Consider the following 20,549-nt stretch of genomic DNA (forward strand, 5'->3'; position numbering starts at 1 on the left):
GAGCCGCTCTTCCGCCTCCTCAGTCACCACCGTCCGCTGCCACAGCTGAATCATTTGCGTCTTCATCTCCTCCACTTCTCCTGGAGCTCCATGTTTCTCCTCCGTAGCGCCTCCATCTCTTCCGCTGACACGGTCACGTAGCTTCCTCTATTCGCCATTAGTTAATTTTAATTGTATAGTTTCTGTATGGTGGTTTTTTTTTTACTTGTATCTTTGTAGAGTGTTAGGGTTTGATGATGTTCTTTAATAGGCGTTTTGTGTAGCTTTAGTATGTCTAGGTTCAATGTATCTCCTCTTTAAGTATTTTATTTGGGTCAATGTATATGTTCTCCTTCTCCTTAACTTAATTAAAAGTTTAAAACTTATGTACATAGTCGTCATGGCTTCTGAATGTAACTATTATGGGAAATAATAAACATAAGTCAAGTTTTGAAGACATACACCTACCAGAAAATAATTTGTATGTTTTAAGAATCTTCAAAAAAAAAATCTATTTGAATTTAAGGTTTAGGTTCCAATTCAAATATTAATCAGATGTACACAATTTATTACGAAAATTTCCAGTTCTTAATTATCCATGCATGTGGTTCACTAGTTTGAAAATTAATATATGTAAGGTTAATTTATAAACATAACATAGTATGCAATCAATTACGTCCCGTGGTTTACAATTACACAAACATGTACAAATTTATCTTGTCATAGAAAAAAAAATATATGTTGGTCTAATCATCAGAGTCTGATATGTGTATGTGGACCTTTATCGATTACATTATTGAATAAGTAGGGCTTTGAGTGACGTCTAAAGCCAATCACTATAGTTTTCTCACTTTATTGTGATAAGAAAATTTGTTTCAAAATATTTAAAGTTTATTAATTTGAAAAGAAAATCCCCTTAATATTATTATGTTACCTGTTGGTATATAGCTTGTTATGATCGAATTAGAACGGTGATGGTCTCAAGACCAAATATACCGTATACCAACATCTACACAACCACTATTAAACGGAAAATTTAATGTACCGTATATATTTTGCACAAATAAAAAGATAATGGATCGGATGCATATATGTGACATTACCCTTTGTTACATATTTACACAACAACAATATTAGCACAAAATACAAAACTATATAGCTAAATATAATCGAATTTATTTTATAATAAAACAACAACACATAAGAAAATTCAATTTGAAAAAACACCATTATGCTAAGAAATATATTGCAATCTATGGGCGTGAATGGTTGCAGCGGTTGGGACAGACAAATCCGTCTGCAGACTAGGCCACTTTTTATTTACCATTCAGCAAATGTAGTTTGCAGTGATGCGGTCCAAATAAAGCAGAGATAAAACCGTTGTGGACTAAGTGCGGACCATTTTTACATACAAATAGAATTGGTCCGCAACGGTCTATAGTCCACTCCAAAAATAGAGCGGTCTAGACCGCAGACGGATTTGGACGCCCTGACCGCAGTTACCATTCAAACCAAATAAAAGATTTAAATACCCTAAAATGTTTTAAATATTTTAAATATTTAAATTTTGATACGATTATTCAGAAATGTTGGGCCTAAAGTCAAAACATTAAGCCCATAAAATAACAGTTAGCAGACTTGGTGCGTATACTTCACCGTCTTCAACCAGATAAGTGTAAAGTGTAAAGAGTTAAATAGGCATGTCAATTAGGGCAAGAACCCGCAGGCTGGCCCGGCCCGGTTTTGAAAAACACCGGGTTCGGACTTAAATATATATATTCAAAAAAAATCGGGCTTTTTGAGTTCAGTCCGTTTGGGCAATAGGATTTTTCGGGCTTAGTCCGACTGGACTCGGGCTAGCCCGAAAAGTCTTTAAACAAAAATTTTTGTACCTTTTTGTTTGATTGCAATATTTGATTAATAATTTATTGTAAATAAAGTTGTAAACTCTAATCCTAGTTTTCATATTTACTTTATTACCATACTTAATACTTTTAAAATTTTTATCTATGATGTTTTATATGAATTATATATTGGTTTATTTGGTTAAAGTATCGAAATTTTGTTTAGCTTTAAATTTTTTCTATTAAATTAAGTTGGTTGTAGTGAATATAGATGAATTATTAAATTGTTGATTGATTTGTTTTATAGTACACCTTCAAACACTACTTTTTAAGGCTTATAAGTTTAATTTTTTGATCGGTAAGATAAGCGCGAAAAACCCTGTAGTCCTGTTAGGACCAGGCTCGGGCTTTGAAATATAGACTCGGAAATATTTTAGGTTGGATCGGGCTCAAACATATGTGGGCTTTACGGGTTTCGGACCGGACCGAGCCAGGCCAGCCCGATTGACACCTCTAGAGTTAAACGACCCTATCGTCTCTTTGTAATTAAGTTGATAAGAGAAGGGTAAAGTCATAACTTTTCAAATGAAGAGAATAAAAGACGTGGCTACTCTTCATTGGTTTTGCGTTCACGAAAGTCGAATTTAATTATATTAGTAATCTAATTTCCACAGAGTATATTCTTCTAAAATAATCGTATAATGTGTTTTTTTTTTTTGGTATATTTTGTTCATTCATCAATCAAATCATAATCATCTGCGTGTAAAACACATTCACGCCATCGTTGGTTTGGTTGACGTCTCAGATCTTTCTAATAAATCTTCCTCACGGTAACCCTAACTCTTTCGAATCTGCTCTTCAGTTTCTTCATCTGTGTTTTTGATTTCCTTCAGTTTCTACTACACATTCTCCTGAAAGCTTTAGTTATTCTAGATCCTTCTCCCCAAACAAAAAAAAAAAAACGATTCCGTGATCTCCATTCTCGTAGATCACTTGTAGATTTGTTAGGGATTTGGTTTTGATTATTTTTAGAAATTTCTGGTAGTGGAAATGGATTTCCCAGAGAATTTGCCATCGGATGTAGGGAGATTAGAGCAGATCGTATCTCATTTCTTCCCAAAGGCATTACACATAGTTCTGAATTCCAGAATCCCTTCGTTGCAATCTCGTGGTCGTACTCGTGATCGTTGTTTATCATCATCATCAGGAGCAGGTCTTAATAATAACGTTAGGAAAAGTGATAAATGGTTCAATCTTGTTATGGGAGATCGTCCCGCTGCGTTAGAGAAGTTGCATTCTTGGCATAGGAATATCTTGGATTCTATGATTATTGATATCATACTTGTTCATCCCACCACCATCCCCACTGATGATGATGATGATGATGGTTCTGTTGTTAGACCAGCTGAGACTGTGATTGAGAGGTGGGTTGTTCAGTATGAGAATCCTTTGATTATGTCTCCTCAGAGTTCTGACTCTGTGACTCGTTATCAGAAGGTTTACAAGAAATCTATCATTATGTTGCGTTCTCTTTATGCTCAGACTCGGCTTCTCCCTGCTTATCGTGTCTCTAGGCAGCTTAGTTCTTCTCTTGCCTCTTCTGGTTATGATCTGGTTTACAAGGTTTCGTCTTTCAGTGATATTTTCTCTGGTCCTGTGACTGAAACTATGAAAGAGTTTCGTTTTGCTCCTGTTGATGTGCCTCCTGGTCGGCTTTGTGCCTCTGTTACTTACCGTTCTGACTTATCTGATTTCAATCTTGATACTCACATCACATTGCCTCCAAGAATTATAACCGATTATGTTGGAAGTCCTGCTACTGATCCTATGAGGTTTTTCCCGTCTCCAGGGAAAAGTATTGAAGGCACATCTTTTATTGGTAGAGCTGGTCGTCCTCCTTTGACTGGTTCATCTGCTGAACGTCCACATAGCTGGACCAGCGGCTTTCACAGACCTCCTGCTCAATTCCCAACACCAAACCAATCTTTTTCGCCTGCTCAGTCACATCAGTTTTCACCTGGTTTACACGATTTCCACTGGTCACGTACAGATGGTTTTGGTGACAGTCACCAGCTTTCACCTCCTTTTTCGCCATCGGGTTCTCCCTCTACTCCAAGATACATTTCTGGGAGTAACAGTCCACGGATTAATGTGAGGCCAGGGACTGCTCCAGTGACCATTCCTTCTTCAGCCACTTTCAACAGATACGTTTCATCTAACTTCTCTGAGCCAAGTAGGAATCCACTTCCTCCCTTTTCCCCCAAAAGCACAAGGCGCTCCCCTTCCTCGCAGGATTCTTTGCCTGGGATTGCATTGTACAGGAGTTCGAGAAGCGGAGAGTCTCCTTCTGGATTAATGAACCAGTACCCTGCCCAGAAGGTTATGCTTCTCTCTTTTTTTGTGTCTTTCTTAATAGAAGAACCTGATCACAATGTTTTGCATTGCCTTATCTGATATGTTTTTTAATATACTCTTCAGCTGTCAAAGGACAGCAAATACGATTCCGGCCGCTTCTCAGGGCTTCTGTCTTCAAGTGGCTCACCAAGATTCGGGTTTTCTAGGAGTCCTAGTAGATTATCGTCCCAAGACGACTTGGATGACCCTGACTGTTCATGCCCTTTTGATTTCGATGATGTTGATGAGTCAGGACTTCAGTACAGGTACGTGGATTAGTTTTCTGAAATCTTTACATAGAGAGCTGGTCAATGACAAGATGTCATCACGAAAACACTCGTATGTTAGATGTCTAGTGTAATGTGAAATTGGTTGACATTGACAATCTGTACCTGGCCTTTCTCTTACTTTCGTCTCTTTATCATTTTTTGTCTGTCAATTTAGGAATATTAGTCTTTGGTAATACATAATGACATAAATTTTGCAAATTTCTCGGTGCAGCCAAAGTCTTGACAGGAGGAAAGCTTCAAGCTCTATATCACAGTCGCTACCTATAGGGAGAAAGTCATCACAGGACGCAGCGGTTGGTGTTCTGGTTCACATGCTAAAGACAGCACCACCATTGCGACAAGATTCAAGCACTTACATGGCATCAATGTCTGGGGTTCAGAGAGAAGGTTCAGTATCAGTGTCAGTGTCAGGTACTGAATCTGAATTTTCGATGGCTCGAAGCACATCAGATGCACTAGAGGAGCTGAGAAACTACAAGCAGCTCAAAGATTTGCTTCTATCAAAATCCAAGAGTGGATCTGGATCAACTCGTGTCCACTGAGCCAAACCAAATAGCGATCAAGAAAATTTCGAATGTATGTTTGTAAATATGGATTTGATGACGAATAACGTAACTCTGTTGTATATTCCCAAAGAGCAATCACGTTTTAATTTCTGTGAGAGAACTTGCTTTTGAATATGCACATAAAATAAAACTTGAATCTTTTCACTGTAAAGTAGTGAGATTTGTACAGTTTTTTTTTGTTGTTGTTGCTGATTGATCAGAGAAATCCTTACTTTTCTCGTCAGTGACACCTGCTTAAGGATGAAACATGAAATACCAAAAATGCTGTAAACCGAGCTCACCGGAGAATTACTCGTTTTGTGACATTGCAGAGTTCATCTATAATCAAGTGAACAAAAACACTAACGTCCGGATTCATGAGTTTGGTTCATATATATACATATTAGATTATTAGGGCAAAAAGTCACTAGATGAGTAACACACACGGTTACTCTTTAGCTTCAACGAGAGAGAGAGAGTTTAAAACGCAATGCTCATTTAGATAAAGTATACACCTAAACACACACACAAAGTCAGCTTCGAATAGCCATCCACAATAAGCCTTTGAATCTACACAAATTCAGCTAGTGCAAGCTTTCCCCAAATCTTTGCGTTTGTTTTTTACACACAAAACAAAGCTCCAAAGCCCTGCTTGCCTTCACAAAAAACTGACCCAAAAAATGTCTCTTCTGTCTCCTGCACAACTACTGAGAAACACAAAAACATAAGACACCGCAGATATGAATAGATTATAGTTTCGATCAAAAGTAGCTCTTATGAGTTTTTTTACCTCCTCTAGATGGTCCAATGACTCTTTCTCACACATTCTGTTTTTACACTTTGATCTCAAAATACAATTCCTAACAGGCTTTAGAAGAGATATCCCCAGTCAATAGCGTCCCTCGAAACCCTTCTTCGATATCTTGACCTCCCGTTTTCTTATCGCATAACTCATCTGTTGAAACATCAAGATGAACATTATTTTTCATGGACATCTCACTGACCAGACAGCAAAATAATGGTAAATTTGGTTACCAGCAATATCGCGGTGTTCATGCATCTCAGAATCTCTCACCCAAAGCTTGTCACCAGGGAATATGTTCATGTCTGCAAGGGTTGCAGATTCCTGATCAATCACTTTTGTGCCTTTGTAAAGTTCCTGGTTTTCCTTCATCACCTGCATATATTATATAACCCCCGTTCTGTTGTGTATCTGCAAGTAATCTACTGAAACGAAAAAAACACTACGTCTAAAAGAATCTTACCCCAAGTAATTCCCATATCATCATCTTTAATTGGTACACAGTCGTTGTTGCAGACACTTTCAGACTTGTCAGGTTTCCATAATTTGTTCTCCGAGATCGCTTTGAAGTACGCCGATCCACCTCAAAGCTGGTGTCAGATACCTCTAACATTGCTTTTGGAGCTTCCTTTCCACGCACAAGGCAGACAAATACATCTCCCTCAGAGTAACTAAGTTTCTGCATCAACTCACAGCTTTCTCTGTCTCCTATGCATTCCTCACAAATCTAGCGAAAACAAAAGATCCTGTTAAATGTGAATCTATTCATGTAAGTCATACGATAATCAATGCGAATGCAACTGATCACAACTGCTTTTGTAAAAAACAGCATAACGTAACGCATCTAGACCAATGTGAAATGCTAAGCCAACATTGCCATTCAATAATATTTCACAAGCTCAAGATGTTGACAAAAACAAAAGGCTCGAGGTAAATATAACTGATAGTCTGCTACATGTATTGGAACACAATAATGCAAATACCTCTGGAGATGCCCTTAGAATAAGCTGTCGAGCATCGATGTCCATATTATCATCAGGAGAAGAATGCTTCTCAAGATCAATGACGTTTGGGGATGAACTTTGCTCTGTATTGTCACCAACCTCAATAAGAGCAGATACTCCATCCTCCATGAGCCCTCCCCACTCCTCACAGAAATATTTCCAATCAAGCTCAGAGATGATTGTCAGCTTGTCAGTCTAGAAAAGAGGTGCAAGAATACTAGGATTAGATCAACGTCAGCATTCTCTATCTCAAGTCTCTGATTGAGACTAAAAACAGCCACAGAACACGAGAGCGGATGTAAACTGAATTGACAATCAAAATACAAATTTGTTGAACTCAGAACATGATTTCTTTTATTTCTCTCAGTGAAACAGCAATCACACCACAGAACCACGGAACCAAACCATCAGAACCAGTAACAAGGGTACATTCTCCCAAGCTCCAAAACCAGTCCCAAAACACTCCGACACCTCTCCACACTTGATTAACCTCTTATTTATACTAACCTTACTTCTACAGAAACAAGTTATTTATGTTCATGACAAGTGTTTGTTGAAGCCTCTCTCTGTTTTTGATGAACACTTATCAGTTCCCCATTCCGATATTGGCTTACTGTTTCAAACGGTTTCAAAATAGATTGGGAATTATCTCACGGTATATGATGCACTTACAGATGGATTTTTCTGAAAAAATGAGCCACGTTTGCAGATAAGTTCAGGGAGCCTTTCAAGGAGGCGTGTGTGCTGAAACAAACAACCATAGGAACAAACCATTAGTTTTATGCTCAAAACTGGAAGTGCGAAGGTGATATAAGGACTGCTGATACATGACAGCTTATATTTACCCGCGTTTACTAACACATATTAAAATAGTTTTATGAGGGGAAACAGAGAAAGCGGTCAGGGTAACCGATTTAGATTTAAGCTTTTCTGTCCATATAGAGCTTTACCCCACAAAATTCAACTGCCAGAAATTGGAAACCTACTCACTGCCGAGAAATAAATCTTACCTTCTTGCATTTGAGAGTGTTAATGACTCCATCAAGACGTTCAGGCTCAGGAGCTGACGAACTATTTTTTCCAGTCATGTTAATATAGATTCTCCATTGCACTAGCCACGGAGATGGTAACAAGAAATATCGGCATTGCGGCGTTAATGGTATACCCTTTCCCGTGGCTAACTTCTCGTGATTTTGGCGCTGCTTCATCTTTAATGTTCTGTTGCATCAGATAGAAGGTAAAAAAAATACTTAAAAGAGTATCACGACCAACAAAAATAATAACTAATCATGGTTTACCTTAGTGAATCCTCGAAACAGGCAGTCTCAGAAAGTTCTTCTGTGCAGTGACAACATTGGCTGGAGTCCAAATGGAAACAAGTACAATCTGCCGTATCTTCTGGCATCAGTTTTAGAGCATCTTCCACGAGGAATGACCAGAAATTCTCTGGAACTAGAACTCTTTTGCCCCCTGGCGCTTGTTCTGGCATTAGCTTTCCATGATTGCACGTAATTGCATTTGTGGGCCCCGCATCTGCTTCAGTGGGAGCATCAAAGTTTTTCCTTTTTACCCATTGCTGCAACCTGGAAACATGCTATTACGCTTTAGGAGCTAGATATTTTAAAACTTAGATTTAGTGTAGTAGGTTAGCGTTAGTCTCAATAGCATCTATTGAAGAACAAGCTAATTGTGGAAACACCCCACAAAATAATATTAATTAAGTGGTACATAAATTAAAGGGTCATCTGCATATACATCAAGCTGTCAATACGCACAAAGAAGCAAAATGGTATTATCAGAAACCTATAACTTACAGGACACTGGGATACATACCATGCTTTAGAGATATAATACATTCCGTCCTCACACTTTCCCGAAAGAACATCACTTGCTATGCTTTTCATGAATGTTCTTCGATCCCTATAACTGTCAGACGAGACAACCATGCGAGCACCATCCATAAGGCAGTCCCTGCAGTAATCCCCTTTCCCTAACTTTGGTCCACCATTGAACTAAACGTAATAGAAGATGATCGCATCAGTAAAGTGTTGAGATAAGAGTGTCGAAAAATCCAGCAAAGAGTTCTTGCACATGATACTTGAACAGAAATCTGTCCACTGGAATCTAGATTCTATGAAATTTTCTAAAAACTGGTTAACGATGGCTGCTATGCAAAAATTAAAAACAAGAAAATTTCTGTCCTGAAAAAAGGTATGAAACTAACCCATGAGTCACACAAAGTTTATTATTGCATACCTTTGATTCTAACTTGGCCCATGCAAGTTCAGATATTCGCTTCATGCAGTTCACTTTTGAGGCAAGAACTTTCCCATGGGAACACAGTAAAGGGGTGTTGTCCAAAGCGCTACATCATACAAGAACAAATATAATCAAGAACAATTAAAGGTGTGGATGTGATCTGATTTGCTAAATAGAAAATCAGATAAACCAGTTACCATTACCAGTTAGCTAACTTATTTGGTGTGGGGTACAAAAGTCGCTATCATATTCTAATAAATCTTAGATGATGCAGCTGAACGATGTAATATTTGTTGTAGACATAAATGCATCGTCTGTTGAAAGCAGTGCCATGGCACATGCATGTAGAGAATAACAACAAATACATGTACGAGAAAGCTTTACTTACGGAGGCAAAGTGGTATCAGCCCATAGACGAAGCCAATCTGTGGAGATCCAAAAATATTGTTCTTCAAGTGACTGAACAGCAGCTTCTGAAAGTATTGTCCGTACTTCTTGCCTTCTTTCAGTCAAAGCATTCAATTCTTTTTCTTTTCTTAAAGTAAACTGCTTGCAACTCTCAAGGAATACTGCATTCATGGTATTGATCCATTCATAAAGATGTAACGGAAGACCTTCAAGCTGTTGAACACTACCAACTTCTCCTTTACTTATGTCAATAGGATTTTCCCTTTGTCCTCCCTGATTTTCCTGTTTACCGCTTCTTAAACTATACATCAGCATATAAGCATCACTGGATGAGAAAACCTCTGACTGAATGAGATCTGTGGTATTCCCACTACTAGTCCCACCATTACTCTCGGGTTGTGGAGTGGAAGAAGAAGCTTCATTGAATGGACGCTTACCCAGTTCTGACACATGTTCATCATCAAATTCCCACCACAAGCCAGTCTTTTCATCTTTTATGTGTGCAACATAATGTCCGCTGTTCACAGCGCTTCCTTTGTGGATTAACACAGCAGAGAGATCGTATATCAACTCATTTTGCAAAGACTCTGTCAATCTCGATTCCATATCCAGCACTTGAGGAAAGGAAAATGAGGAAGTAATTTTCTTCTTAGCTGTTGTCTGTTGAGATGATCAAGGCAAAGAAAATGAGAAGTTTAGTAAGTTTATCTAAGATTAAATAGGACAGAAATGATGATTAGAGACAAGCATAAAAACATGCAAGCCTGTATCAAGAGAAGGAAAATGAATGAGAATTGACCATGAGTAAAATTTCGATAACTCAGTCAGCCAACGATAACATACAAGAAAATCACCTCAGCACTTGTAACACACAAAGACATACAAGATGTAAAGATGCTTCTCGTTGATAAAAAGTATGCAGGAATATGATTGGATTTTTATGCAAATCACAAGAATTGACTATTAAGTAAACAAGTGCAGATAATTTTCTCTTTAAAATTGATTCATGAACCAAGGCATATTAAGATCGAGGAAACCACCTTAGGAAGGAAAACACATCGTTTAAGCTGAAAAGTGATAACTGGAGGTAGTGTCCGCAGCTTAATGCAGCGTGTGGCATCTACTCTAGCATTGCAGCTTCCACAAAAATATTGATTATCGCCATTGAGGTGCTCCAAGCTAAGGTAATCATTCAAACTAGCATCCAAAGTTTTGAGGCCCTTAATATTTAACTCAAGGGCATAAAAATCTTCCACTTTTGACGAAGCTTCGGAATCCCTTCCACATTTTGAGCACCTGCATGACAAGAAACAACAAATGACAATGACACCAGAAAAATCAAATATGATTCATCACATTTGCCCTTACATAACTCAGATAAAAAATACTAATTTGCTTTAAAACCATATAAATCTTCTTAAAAATATATAAAAAAGCTCAATCTTACGTGGTCACATGCGAGACACTACCACGGAAGAGATCTTGAACTATTGTTTGGGCCTTGAAAACTCCAGAATGGCGTAAGCAACGCTCAAGCAAAGAAAGAAGCAATGTCAAGAACTCATGGGTGTCCTGTTGAACCCCATTATCCAACTCCAACGTCTTCACAAAAGCATCTGAATCAACAAAAGCCTTTTTGCTAGCATGCAACTGCGCAAAAAGCCGAGCAATCTGATCCAAGACAGGGTACTGCTTCAAGACATCAACCTCGACAGAAAAAACACCTTCCCGAAAAGCAGTATTCATGTACAGACACTGGAGTATACTGTTGGCATAGCAAGTAGCACCCAAATTGGTGAGACCAGCCGGTGTAGAGTCAGAATCACGGAGATCAAAGGTCGGATCTGGACCAAGAGACTGAATGATTTCAGACGTTTTCTGCCACAAACCCGATTTCCTGCTTCCATTAACCGGTGGAACCAGCCCACAGAAGCAGTTGGGATTGTCACGAGTGTTAACACGACAACCTTGACAAACTGGCTTCCATATCATGAAAAGTTGGTTAATGTCATCATCAGTCACATCATTTGCCTCGTGAATTTTCCTGTACCAAAAAAAAAAACATATTTTTATGAAAAAGAAACAAGGTAAAATGCAAGCTTTTACGAAGAGGCTTAATGTTGAAGAAGGTGTGGTGGTTGTGTTATATAATTGTACCGGAGAATCTGAGAAGAAGGATCAACGGCGTCTGATGGTCTTTGTCTTTTGTTTTTGTTTCGGGTGTTAGGTCTACTCATTGTATCACCACCCAGTAACAATCGAAAACCCTAGAAAAACGAATATCACAGCAAACATTTGTTAAAACAACACCATTCGATTTCCAATTCAACGAGAAATTCGAAACAAGAACAAGAAATTCATCTCGGCGTTTCAAGAAAATAAAAAAAAACCCTAAATCAAAAATGCAAACTCCAGGAGATGAGAATCGCATCTAGGGTTAAAACGATTCAGGTCGAAACCCAGATCGATAAAGGAACAGTGATTAAATTATAATCACCCAAGAATTTACAACAACAACGAAGAAAGAGAGAGAGCGAGAGCGAAGAAGAGGAAAGTACCTGAGAATTCAACGAGTTGATTAGCAAAGTAGAGAGCTTCTCTCACCAGAGCTCAAGCTTCTCCGTCTTCTTCAACTCCTTCGTCTTCTCTCCCTCAGCGAATTCTATTTTTTTTTTCCTCTTTAATTCTATTTCACTTTTTTTTGGTTCCCCCCAGTTGTGTTTCTCTCGTCCCGCGCTCTCTTATTTCAGATTATACATGTTAATGAAAAAAAAAAGCTAAAACTCATCAATTAACTAAGATTTATATTACAATTATGGTAGATTTTATATCCCATATTCATGAGATTTCATACCATAAAAACTCTCAAGCTAAACTTAGATATGTGCATTTAATGTCCTAATAACTCTAAATTGACCAAAATTAACCCAGAACGAGCCAGGTGTTGTGTGTGAGATTTGGCTCATCCAAATCTGTGCGACACCCTTTTGATCAACAACATGTAAACCTTAATTAACGTCTCAGAGATCGAACATTTGACCAACATGTAACCCTTAATTAACGTCTTGCAAGCAAAAAAAAAAACAAGGATTATGTTTGTGAGTTGTGACAAACCCATAAAAATACAACAAACATTTAAGAAACTTTAAAGACACATATGAGATGAAACAGAATCATCAAGCTTTATCACCATAGGAGGATCTCTTGCTGCCACTTGATCTGTCATCATCATAACGACTTCGACCCCTGTTCGAGTATTCACGCTCTCTGCTTACTCTATCATCATCTTCATCTTCCTTCGCACGCCTTCCGTCACCTCTAAACCTGTCCTCCTTATCACCTCTGTACCTATCTCTGCCACGCTTATAGTCTTCCTCATCCTCCTCACGTCTCTGTCTGTATCTACCCCTGTCATCATCTCCTTTATCGCTGTCTTCTTCCTCCATGGCTCGACCTCTATACCTATCCTCTTTTTCAATTGTTCCATGTCTCTTAACAGCATCATCACTTCTATACCTGTCCCTCCCATTGTTATTGTAGTCATCATCCTCCTCTCTTATGTGTCTCCTTCCTCGTTGGTAACTTTCATCCTTTAGCTTCCTCCTGTTTTCATACTCAGCCTCACTGTCATCAGAGTCTTTAGCAACTTTCTTGCCACGTGAATCACTTATGGACTCGTCGTTGCCATGCTTTGACACAGCCTCTTCCTCATCTTTTTTCTGGCTCATTCCTGCACTGTAAGCTTCTACTTTACTGCGCAACTGTTTCTTGTTCTCATACTCAGTCTCACTGTCATCAGAGTCTCTTGCAGCTTTCTTGCCACTAGTACCATCTCTATAACTGTCTTTTGAACGACTGAACTCCAAGTCTTCCTCATCTCTTTTCTGCTTTTGTCCTCCACGGTAAGCTTCTTTNGAAGAGGAAAGTACCTGAGAATTCAACGAGTTGATTAGCAAAGTAGAGAGCTTCTCTCACCAGAGCTCAAGCTTCTCCGTCTTCTTCAACTCCTTCGTCTTCTCTCCCTCAGCGAATTCTATTTTTTTTTTCCTCTTTAATTCTATTTCACTTTTTTTTGGTTCCCCCCAGTTGTGTTTCTCTCGTCCCGCGCTCTCTTATTTCAGATTATACATGTTAATGAAAAAAAAAAGCTAAAACTCATCAATTAACTAAGATTTATATTACAATTATGGTAGATTTTATATCCCATATTCATGAGATTTCATACCATAAAAACTCTCAAGCTAAACTTAGATATGTGCATTTAATGTCCTAATAACTCTAAATTGACCAAAATTAACCCAGAACGAGCCAGGTGTTGTGTGTGAGATTTGGCTCATCCAAATCTGTGCGACACCCTTTTGATCAACAACATGTAAACCTTAATTAACGTCTCAGAGATCGAACATTTGACCAACATGTAACCCTTAATTAACGTCTTGCAAGCAAAAAAAAAAACAAGGATTATGTTTGTGAGTTGTGACAAACCCATAAAAATACAACAAACATTTAAGAAACTTTAAAGACACATATGAGATGAAACAGAATCATCAAGCTTTATCACCATAGGAGGATCTCTTGCTGCCACTTGATCTGTCATCATCATAACGACTTCGACCCCTGTTCGAGTATTCACGCTCTCTGCTTACTCTATCATCATCTTCATCTTCCTTCGCACGCCTTCCGTCACCTCTAAACCTGTCCTCCTTATCACCTCTGTACCTATCTCTGCCACGCTTATAGTCTTCCTCATCCTCCTCACGTCTCTGTCTGTATCTACCCCTGTCATCATCTCCTTTATCGCTGTCTTCTTCCTCCATGGCTCGACCTCTATACCTATCCTCTTTTTCAATTGTTCCATGTCTCTTAACAGCATCATCACTTCTATACCTGTCCCTCCCATTGTTATTGTAGTCATCATCCTCCTCTCTTATGTGTCTCCTTCCTCGTTGGTAACTTTCATCCTTTAGCTTCCTCCTGTTTTCATACTCAGCCTCACTGTCATCAGAGTCTTTAGCAACTTTCTTGCCACGTGAATCACTTATGGACTCGTCGTTGCCATGCTTTGACACAGCCTCTTCCTCATCTTTTTTCTGGCTCATTCCTGCACTGTAAGCTTCTACTTTACTGCGCAACTGTTTCTTGTTCTCATACTCAGTCTCACTGTCATCAGAGTCTCTTGCAGCTTTCTTGCCACTAGTACCATCTCTATAACTGTCTTTTGAACGACTGAACTCCAAGTCTTCCTCATCTCTTTTCTGCTTTTGTCCTCCACGGTAAGCTTCTTTTTTCTTTCGCAGTGGTTGTTTATCATCCTCTGACTCAGGCTCACTAACATCAGAATCATGCCTCTTTCGTCCAGCTCTGCTTTGTTCATCAATTTTATCCCTTACTTCTTTAGAACCAGATCGGTTGGAGGGTCGACTCTTTTTGTGAGACTTTCTAAGTTTCTTGCTGTCATCACTCTCAACTTCTTCAGAATCAGAAGAAACACTTCTTTGGCTTCTACTGCGTTTCTTTGTAGCCTTCTTCCTTCTTCTCTTCTTTCCATCATCACTGTCAGAGTCAGACTCAGAATCAGAATCAGAGCTGCTAGAGTCACTTTCACTATCACTTTCTTGTTGACGACCCTTAGCCTTCTTCTTAGAGCGCCTTCTACGGTCACGTTCATGTTCATCAGACTCATCTGATGAATCACCATGTCTTCTCCTCTTGCTCTCCTTTTTCTTGTGACGCTTCACTTCAACCATCTCATCATCACCCCGCTGCTTCTTGCTTTCCTTAACCTTGCCACCATCTTTCACATCTAAATCCTCATCAAGCTTCTTCCTCCCACTATCTCGGTCCAAAAACGAATGTTCCCGCCTCTCTTTCAATATACCTTGATAAGCCTCAGGTGCTGGCTCATCATCAATAATACCCTCTTCAGCCACCTGTTGCTGATCAGGCAAACCCAACGCAGCTCGAAACGCTTCCATCTGCTTCTCTTTCCTCGCAGCAACCTGATGAGTCTGAGTATCAGAAATCTTCGAGTCACCAGTCCCATCACTCTCTTCATTAGAAGCAGCAGCAGCTTCAAGATTCAACCTAGCTTCCTCAAGCTTCTGAGCAATCTCAGCATCAGAATAACCCTGATCAGCAAGCTTATCCTCAAGAATAGCAAGCTTAAGATGAATCTGACGCTTACGGTCATGCTCAAGGATAGCTTTATTGGGTTTCTTAGATAAACCAGCAGTACCTTGGTCATCCTCAAACCCTTTACCACCATTAGCAGGCTTACCACCAGTTCTAGGCCTCACAAAGAACTTGTTCGTCTGAACATAACCATTGGTTCCTGATCCTCTTGCGGTCTGTAACCCTATTCCGTTGTACATCCTCGAATTCTAAAATCAAATCACCTTTGCGAACCCTAAAACGAAAAAAATAAACGCGAAGATAAATTGGGTTTCAGATTCAAATCGAAAGATCTATCGATACGAAGTAACCCTAATCGAAACTAATCACAGCATAATACCAAACAAAATCTAAAAGAGAACAGATCTTACCAAGTGTTGTGTATAATACCAAACACTTGGTAATACCAAACAAAATCTAAAAGAGAACAGATCTTACCAAGTGTTGTGTATGAGAGAAGATGATAATCGTCCGCCGATGCGTGCTCCAGAGACGCAGACGAAGACGACGAACGATGATGATAGAGAGAGTGTCTCTCAGATCAAAACGGGCGGAGAGGTTTAACTATTTCTCTACCCAAATATGGGCTTAGGTTTCATATGGGCTTAGGCTCAATACGGTTATAGCTATTTTAATTTGGTAGCTATTTAGAGTTTTTTTTTTATCTCTAGAAGTCTATAGAACTGGAGAGATTGGATTACACATTACAACTTGAGTTATTAGTGTATTAGACACTTTTTGAAAATGCATGTATAAGGCGTTTGGCAACAAAAAATTGTTCCTGATTTTTTATCGTATGAAATTGAAGGAATCTACCTAAAACACTTACACGTTATTGATGCAGGCCGGTGTAAAAATTGCAAAAAAAATTTATAGCTGTGTTCAATTTTGAAAAATAGGCCTTAATTTTTTTTTTTTTTTGTGAAAGAATGTAAAAAAAAACGTTTGTACAATGAATGCTTCAGTTTTTAAATAATTGCCAAACAAAGTTGGAAAATAAAAGAAGAATTAGAGCTTAAATGGGAATGGAGGATCGAGCATATGCTCTTGTAGAGAACCAGAATTGTAAGCCGTCGTCATAACGGTGATCGAGGATTGATCTGAGACGGTTGCGTTCATTCTTGTCAATGTATTGGATGAGCCGAGCTTGCGGAGAAGGGGTCTCACCATGTCGCCGAGCATTCCTCTCGCGCCACAAATGATATATAGTTGCTTGGAAGACATATTTTAGTATGAACCGTCGGAGGAATGGAAGAGTTTGAGAGGTTAGCAGTGGGAGCAGACAGCTCCAGGCCGTTGAGTAATGAGTCAAAAGCAGAGGTTGTGTGAGATCTTTCCAAATGGCAGCAGCGTAAGAACAAGAGAAGAACAAGTGATCCCTTGTCTCTTCCATGCCGGAATAGAGGACACAGTTAACTTGTTGCCCCGAAGACCAGTGTTTGATATGATCCCCAGTGTCTAACCGATTATGGACCGCACGCCAGAGTAGGAAGGATTATTTGGGGGTGGAATAGGTGTACCAGACCCCCTTATACCAGTCGACACACATTTGTGGATTGCGAATATTATGCCAAGTATGCCGAGAGGAGAAGGTTTTGGAGAACCGGTCGCCCTGAGATCGTAATAATGGAATATCAGGAGCAAGTGGTAATCGAGTGTTGCGGTGGTTAGTTGCATGAAGTGTGCGTTCAATATCATTTAGAATAGCTAGTCGATGGTGTCGAGACCTGTGTGTGCGCAAGGCATCTTGGACCGTTGCCTCTTGTAGAATCCCTAGGTCTATGAACCCTCTCGTTCCCACAACGTCAATCAACCGTCCTAATGGCGAACAAACATCATACCAGAAGGATGTTGAAGCACCATTATTAACCTCCACCTTATACTGTGCCTTAGCCACTTCCCGGTACTTGAGAAGTTTCTTCCACATCCAGGACCCTGCAGTAGAACCTTCCGTAACCAACCAAAAGGATCCCCTTGGTAGTAAATACGTCCAAATCCATTTCACCCAGAGGGAATCTTTCCTTGAGAGGATCCGCCAAATTAACTTCAAACAACTGACCTCATTTACCTCCACAAGTGATTTCAGACCCAACCCTCCCTCATGTTTCGGCTTGCAAATGTCTGCCCAAGCAATCTTTGCTTTCTTGGGGTTAAGGTCCGGACCAGACCACAAGAAAGTAGCACACAATTTCTCAATTTCCCGAAGGCACCCTGCAGGCAAACGATATGGATATAGCCAAAAGTTGGTAATACTCATAAGAACAGAGGAGAGAAGGGTGAGACGGCCCGCATATGACAGAGAACGAGCAGTCTAGGAACTGATTTTCAGTCGAATTTTATCCAGGAGTGGAGCATAATCAGATGTTGTCATTTGCTTGGTTAAAAGCGGGAGGCCTAAATATCGAACCAACAGTTGGCTAGTGGCAAAGGGAAAACTAGCAGAGACCTGATCCCGCTGTTCATCCGTCATTCCGGCTAGGTAGAGTGTGGACTTCTCCAGACTAATTCGGAGCCCCGACTGTCTCGCAAACTCCTCGAAGATTTGAATGATCCCCTCTATCGACCTTTGTTGACCATCCACAAAGACCATCAAGTCATCAGCAAAACATAGGTGAGTGAGTCCTATGTTCTTACACTATGTCATCAGCAAAATAGGCCTTAATTACATATAAAAAATTTAAAAAAAATATATTTTTGGGCCTTCAAATACATGTAAATTTAGTATAGTCCCAGTGCAAATGCACTTGTTGCACATGCCTATGGCCCTAAAGTAGACCAAACCAGAGAAGGCTAAGTTACTAATGAGAAAAAGGAAAATCAAAACACCTTAAATAAGACTTGCAAGAATGTTAATACTACTACTAGACCAAAATCCTCTACTCTGTCTAAGGAAAAGGAATCAAATCAACCAAGTTAAAATGGTTTCAAACATTGTAATGAAACATATCACGGATTTAAAAAGGAACGAGCTACTCTGTATCAAGTGCAAAGCAGAGAACTCTACGGCACCTGAAAGTCCAAAGACAAATCTTGTCTCCGGCTTTCAATCTGTTACCCTTGACAACGTCGTTCCAGCCATGATTCAAACAGTAGTTCAAGGTTCCTTTTAGAGAGTCTTTCTTCTTCTTCATCACCCATATCTTAATACGTAAATCCCACTGTTCCGACCTTTGATTCACGAGAATCGTTCCGAGACCATTCCATATGGCTTGAGACTCTGCATGAGTCAAGAAGTCGTTTCTTATTAACTGCTGGAAAGGTATTAAGAGACGGCTCGGTCCTGGCTTGACGTCACTCGGGGTCAGAGGCTTCACATAGATCAGCCGGATCGGTCCTTGGGCTCCCCTCATCTCTCTCATCACATCGAGAAGCCACTCTGGCGTCTCTCTCTCCTGCCGTGGAGAAGACGCAACCTTTGCTATCTTGGATCTAACAAGACTCTGTAGTGGCACGGCACGCTTCTTGCGCTTTCTGTTCTCCGTATTCTCCGACTCAGCCGTGTCGAGGAGGAGCGATGATAAACAAGTAGAAACCCTAGTAAGTTTTTCATGGTTTCGTATGTAACTCTTACCAAAAATGTATTCAGCGAAGACCTTGGTTTTTGTGGGAGATGATCCAAGAGGCTCTCCTCGCTATTTGCAAGAAGACGACGTTTATCTTCTTCACATGATATGCGTGCCAGCTCCTCCAAACGATAGAAAAGCGACGACTTTGTTTCACTCGGAATCACAATTTTCTTCTTCATCTTCTAAACCAAAGACGACGACCTTGTTTCTCTCCGGAATACAGTTTTCTCGCTTTCTTCTACTTCTTCCTCAGAGTCATCATTTGCTTTCTCTGCAAGACGACGATGTTCCTTTGCGTCACATATTATACCCACTGCAGCCAGCAAATTTTCGAAAGCATCAGTCATCTCCTTCCCCGCAGCGGTGTGATTGAACCGAAATAGAGAAAAAGAAACTGAGAGAAAGAGAAGAAATGATATTACCTCTCTTTGCCCTAGGGTTTTTGGTTTATATAATTTTTTTTTGTTTTAGTGATATTCACGGTGATCAGTAACTAATTGTATCTCATTTTCAATTTAAATACATTGGTGGATAAACTAGCTAGAGTTATTATAACTGAGTAATCAGATACCTTTGAATATTTAGAAAAGATTCTTCTTCAACATCTAATTAAAATGATATGTACGAACTACGAAGTATTGATATATAAAGGTTATTCAGATTTTATAACATATCTATCCCTTAAATCTTTTTGATGATAAATCATAGAAAATCTCATAGGATCTATCTAAATAAACTAGTCTAGTTTAATTTATATATTTATATTTCATTTTAAAGAGGATAATTATACTACAATAATGAGTCAAACTAATTTAAGTATCTAATTATATAGTTTTACTCTATCACTACAAGAAAACATCACCAATCCTGACCAAATTCCGAACGATATATTGGTCGGCTTATAATACGACCATTTTCCAACCGTTAAGTAACGCAAATAAAAAATGGTTGGAAATCAGTTGGAAATTAGCGACACATACATATAGTTGGATATCGGTTGGAAATTACCGACTAAACTACCGACCATTAAATCCGTTGGTAATCGGTTGGAAAGACGTTCTTTTCTTGCCTCTTCTCAGATCCACCGTTGCTTACCGTGTACTCAGCGTTTGCTTGCCGCCGGTTCACTGTTTAGTTGGCGCCGCTCCTCCATGACGAACCCACCAATCCCACCACCGGTTAGTTTTCCGTTTCTTCAGAGATCAATAAACCCTTATTAGGCTTCCCATCATCATATATTTAGAGTTAGGCTCCACTTATCATCTTGTTCATCTTTACATCCAAGAG

General features: G+C 39.4%; 4 protein-coding genes and 1 pseudogene across 6 annotated transcripts; 1 reads left to right on the top strand and 4 right to left on the bottom strand.

The window, feature by feature from the left end:
• Positions 1–326, bottom strand: part of LOC109132604 — a 1,210-nt pseudogene extending 884 nt beyond the window's left edge.
• Positions 2,532–5,224, top strand: LOC104780779 (autophagy-related protein 13a). The gene is made up of 3 exons (XM_010505317.2): positions 2,532–4,202; positions 4,302–4,483; positions 4,719–5,224. The coding sequence occupies exons 1-3, from the start codon at positions 2,874–2,876 to the stop codon at positions 5,047–5,049; spliced, it is 1,842 nt and encodes a 613-aa protein (XP_010503619.1). The 5' UTR covers positions 2,532–2,873; the 3' UTR covers positions 5,050–5,224.
• LOC104780780 (ubiquitin carboxyl-terminal hydrolase 26) lies at positions 5,403–12,351 on the bottom strand. 2 transcript variants are annotated; one of them, XM_010505319.2, is made up of 15 exons: positions 12,084–12,351; positions 11,683–11,792; positions 10,973–11,569; positions 10,566–10,821; positions 9,506–10,185; positions 9,115–9,223; positions 8,692–8,870; positions 8,157–8,441; positions 7,869–8,076; positions 7,531–7,602; positions 6,838–7,053; positions 6,318–6,581; positions 6,088–6,229; positions 5,843–6,007; positions 5,403–5,756 (listed from the first exon to the last, which is right to left on the bottom strand). In XM_010505319.2, exons 2-14 carry the CDS (start codon positions 11,760–11,762, stop codon positions 5,913–5,915), a joined length of 3,183 nt encoding a protein of 1,060 aa, XP_010503621.1. In that variant the 5' UTR covers positions 11,763–11,792; positions 12,084–12,351; the 3' UTR covers positions 5,403–5,756; positions 5,843–5,912. The 2 variants fall into 2 exon arrangements, with proteins under 2 accessions (XP_010503621.1, XP_010503620.1); XM_010505318.2 differs by having other exon boundaries at positions 5,403–5,759; positions 12,084–12,350.
• Positions 12,538–16,253, bottom strand: LOC104780781 (pre-mRNA-splicing factor cwc-21-like). 2 transcript variants are annotated; one of them, XM_010505320.1, is made up of 3 exons: positions 16,135–16,253; positions 14,774–15,931; positions 12,538–13,402 (listed from the first exon to the last, which is right to left on the bottom strand). In XM_010505320.1, the coding sequence occupies exons 2-3, from the start codon at positions 15,894–15,896 to the stop codon at positions 12,702–12,704; spliced, it is 1,824 nt and encodes a 607-aa protein (XP_010503622.1). In that variant the 5' UTR covers positions 15,897–15,931; positions 16,135–16,253; the 3' UTR covers positions 12,538–12,701. The 2 variants fall into 2 exon arrangements, with proteins under 2 accessions (XP_010503622.1, XP_019100243.1); XM_019244698.1 differs by lacking the exon at positions 12,538–13,402 and having other exon boundaries at positions 13,909–15,931.
• On the bottom strand, positions 18,666–19,609 carry LOC104783963 (putative B3 domain-containing protein At5g35780). Its single transcript, XM_010509054.1, has 2 exons — positions 19,464–19,609; positions 18,666–19,230 (listed from the first exon to the last, which is right to left on the bottom strand). The coding sequence occupies exons 1-2, from the start codon at positions 19,607–19,609 to the stop codon at positions 18,666–18,668; spliced, it is 711 nt and encodes a 236-aa protein (XP_010507356.1).

The sequence above is a fragment of the Camelina sativa genome, chromosome 4 (assembly GCF_000633955.1).
Source record: "Camelina sativa cultivar DH55 chromosome 4, Cs, whole genome shotgun sequence".
NCBI lineage: Eukaryota > Viridiplantae > Streptophyta > Magnoliopsida > Brassicales > Brassicaceae > Camelina > Camelina sativa.

Excerpts from the sequence above, each read along its gene's own strand:
- LOC104780779 (XM_010505317.2), top strand. The coding sequence starts at position 2,874 with ATGGATTTCCCAGAGAATTTGCCATCGGATGTAGGGAGATTAGAGCAG. Across the intron at positions 4,203-4,301 it reads ACCAGTACCCTGCCCAGAAG|CTGTCAAAGGACAGCAAATA; the intron begins GTTATGCTTCTC and ends TATACTCTTCAG. Across the intron at positions 4,484-4,718 it reads GAGTCAGGACTTCAGTACAG|CCAAAGTCTTGACAGGAGGA; the intron begins GTACGTGGATTA and ends TTCTCGGTGCAG.
- LOC104780780 (XM_010505319.2), bottom strand. The coding sequence starts at position 11,762 with ATGAGTAGACCTAACACCCGAAACAAAAACAAAAGACAAAGACCATCA. Across the intron at positions 8,871-9,114 it reads GGGCCAAGTTAGAATCAAAG|TTCAATGGTGGACCAAAGTT; the intron begins GTATGCAATAAT and ends TATTACGTTTAG. Across the intron at positions 8,077-8,156 it reads TGTTTCGAGGATTCACTAAG|AACATTAAAGATGAAGCAGC; the intron begins GTAAACCATGAT and ends CTGATGCAACAG.
- LOC104780781 (XM_010505320.1), bottom strand. The coding sequence starts at position 15,896 with ATGTACAACGGAATAGGGTTACAGACCGCAAGAGGATCAGGAACCAAT. Across the intron at positions 13,403-14,773 it reads AGGACAAAAGCAGAAAAGAG|ATGAGGAAGACTTGGAGTTC; the intron begins ATGAGGAAGACT and ends AGCAGAAAAGAG.
- LOC104783963 (XM_010509054.1), bottom strand. The coding sequence starts at position 19,609 with ATGACTGATGCTTTCGAAAATTTGCTGGCTGCAGTGGGTATAATATGT. Across the intron at positions 19,231-19,463 it reads GTATTCCGGAGAGAAACAAG|GGTTTCTACTTGTTTATCAT; the intron begins GTCGTCGTCTTT and ends AAAACTTACTAG.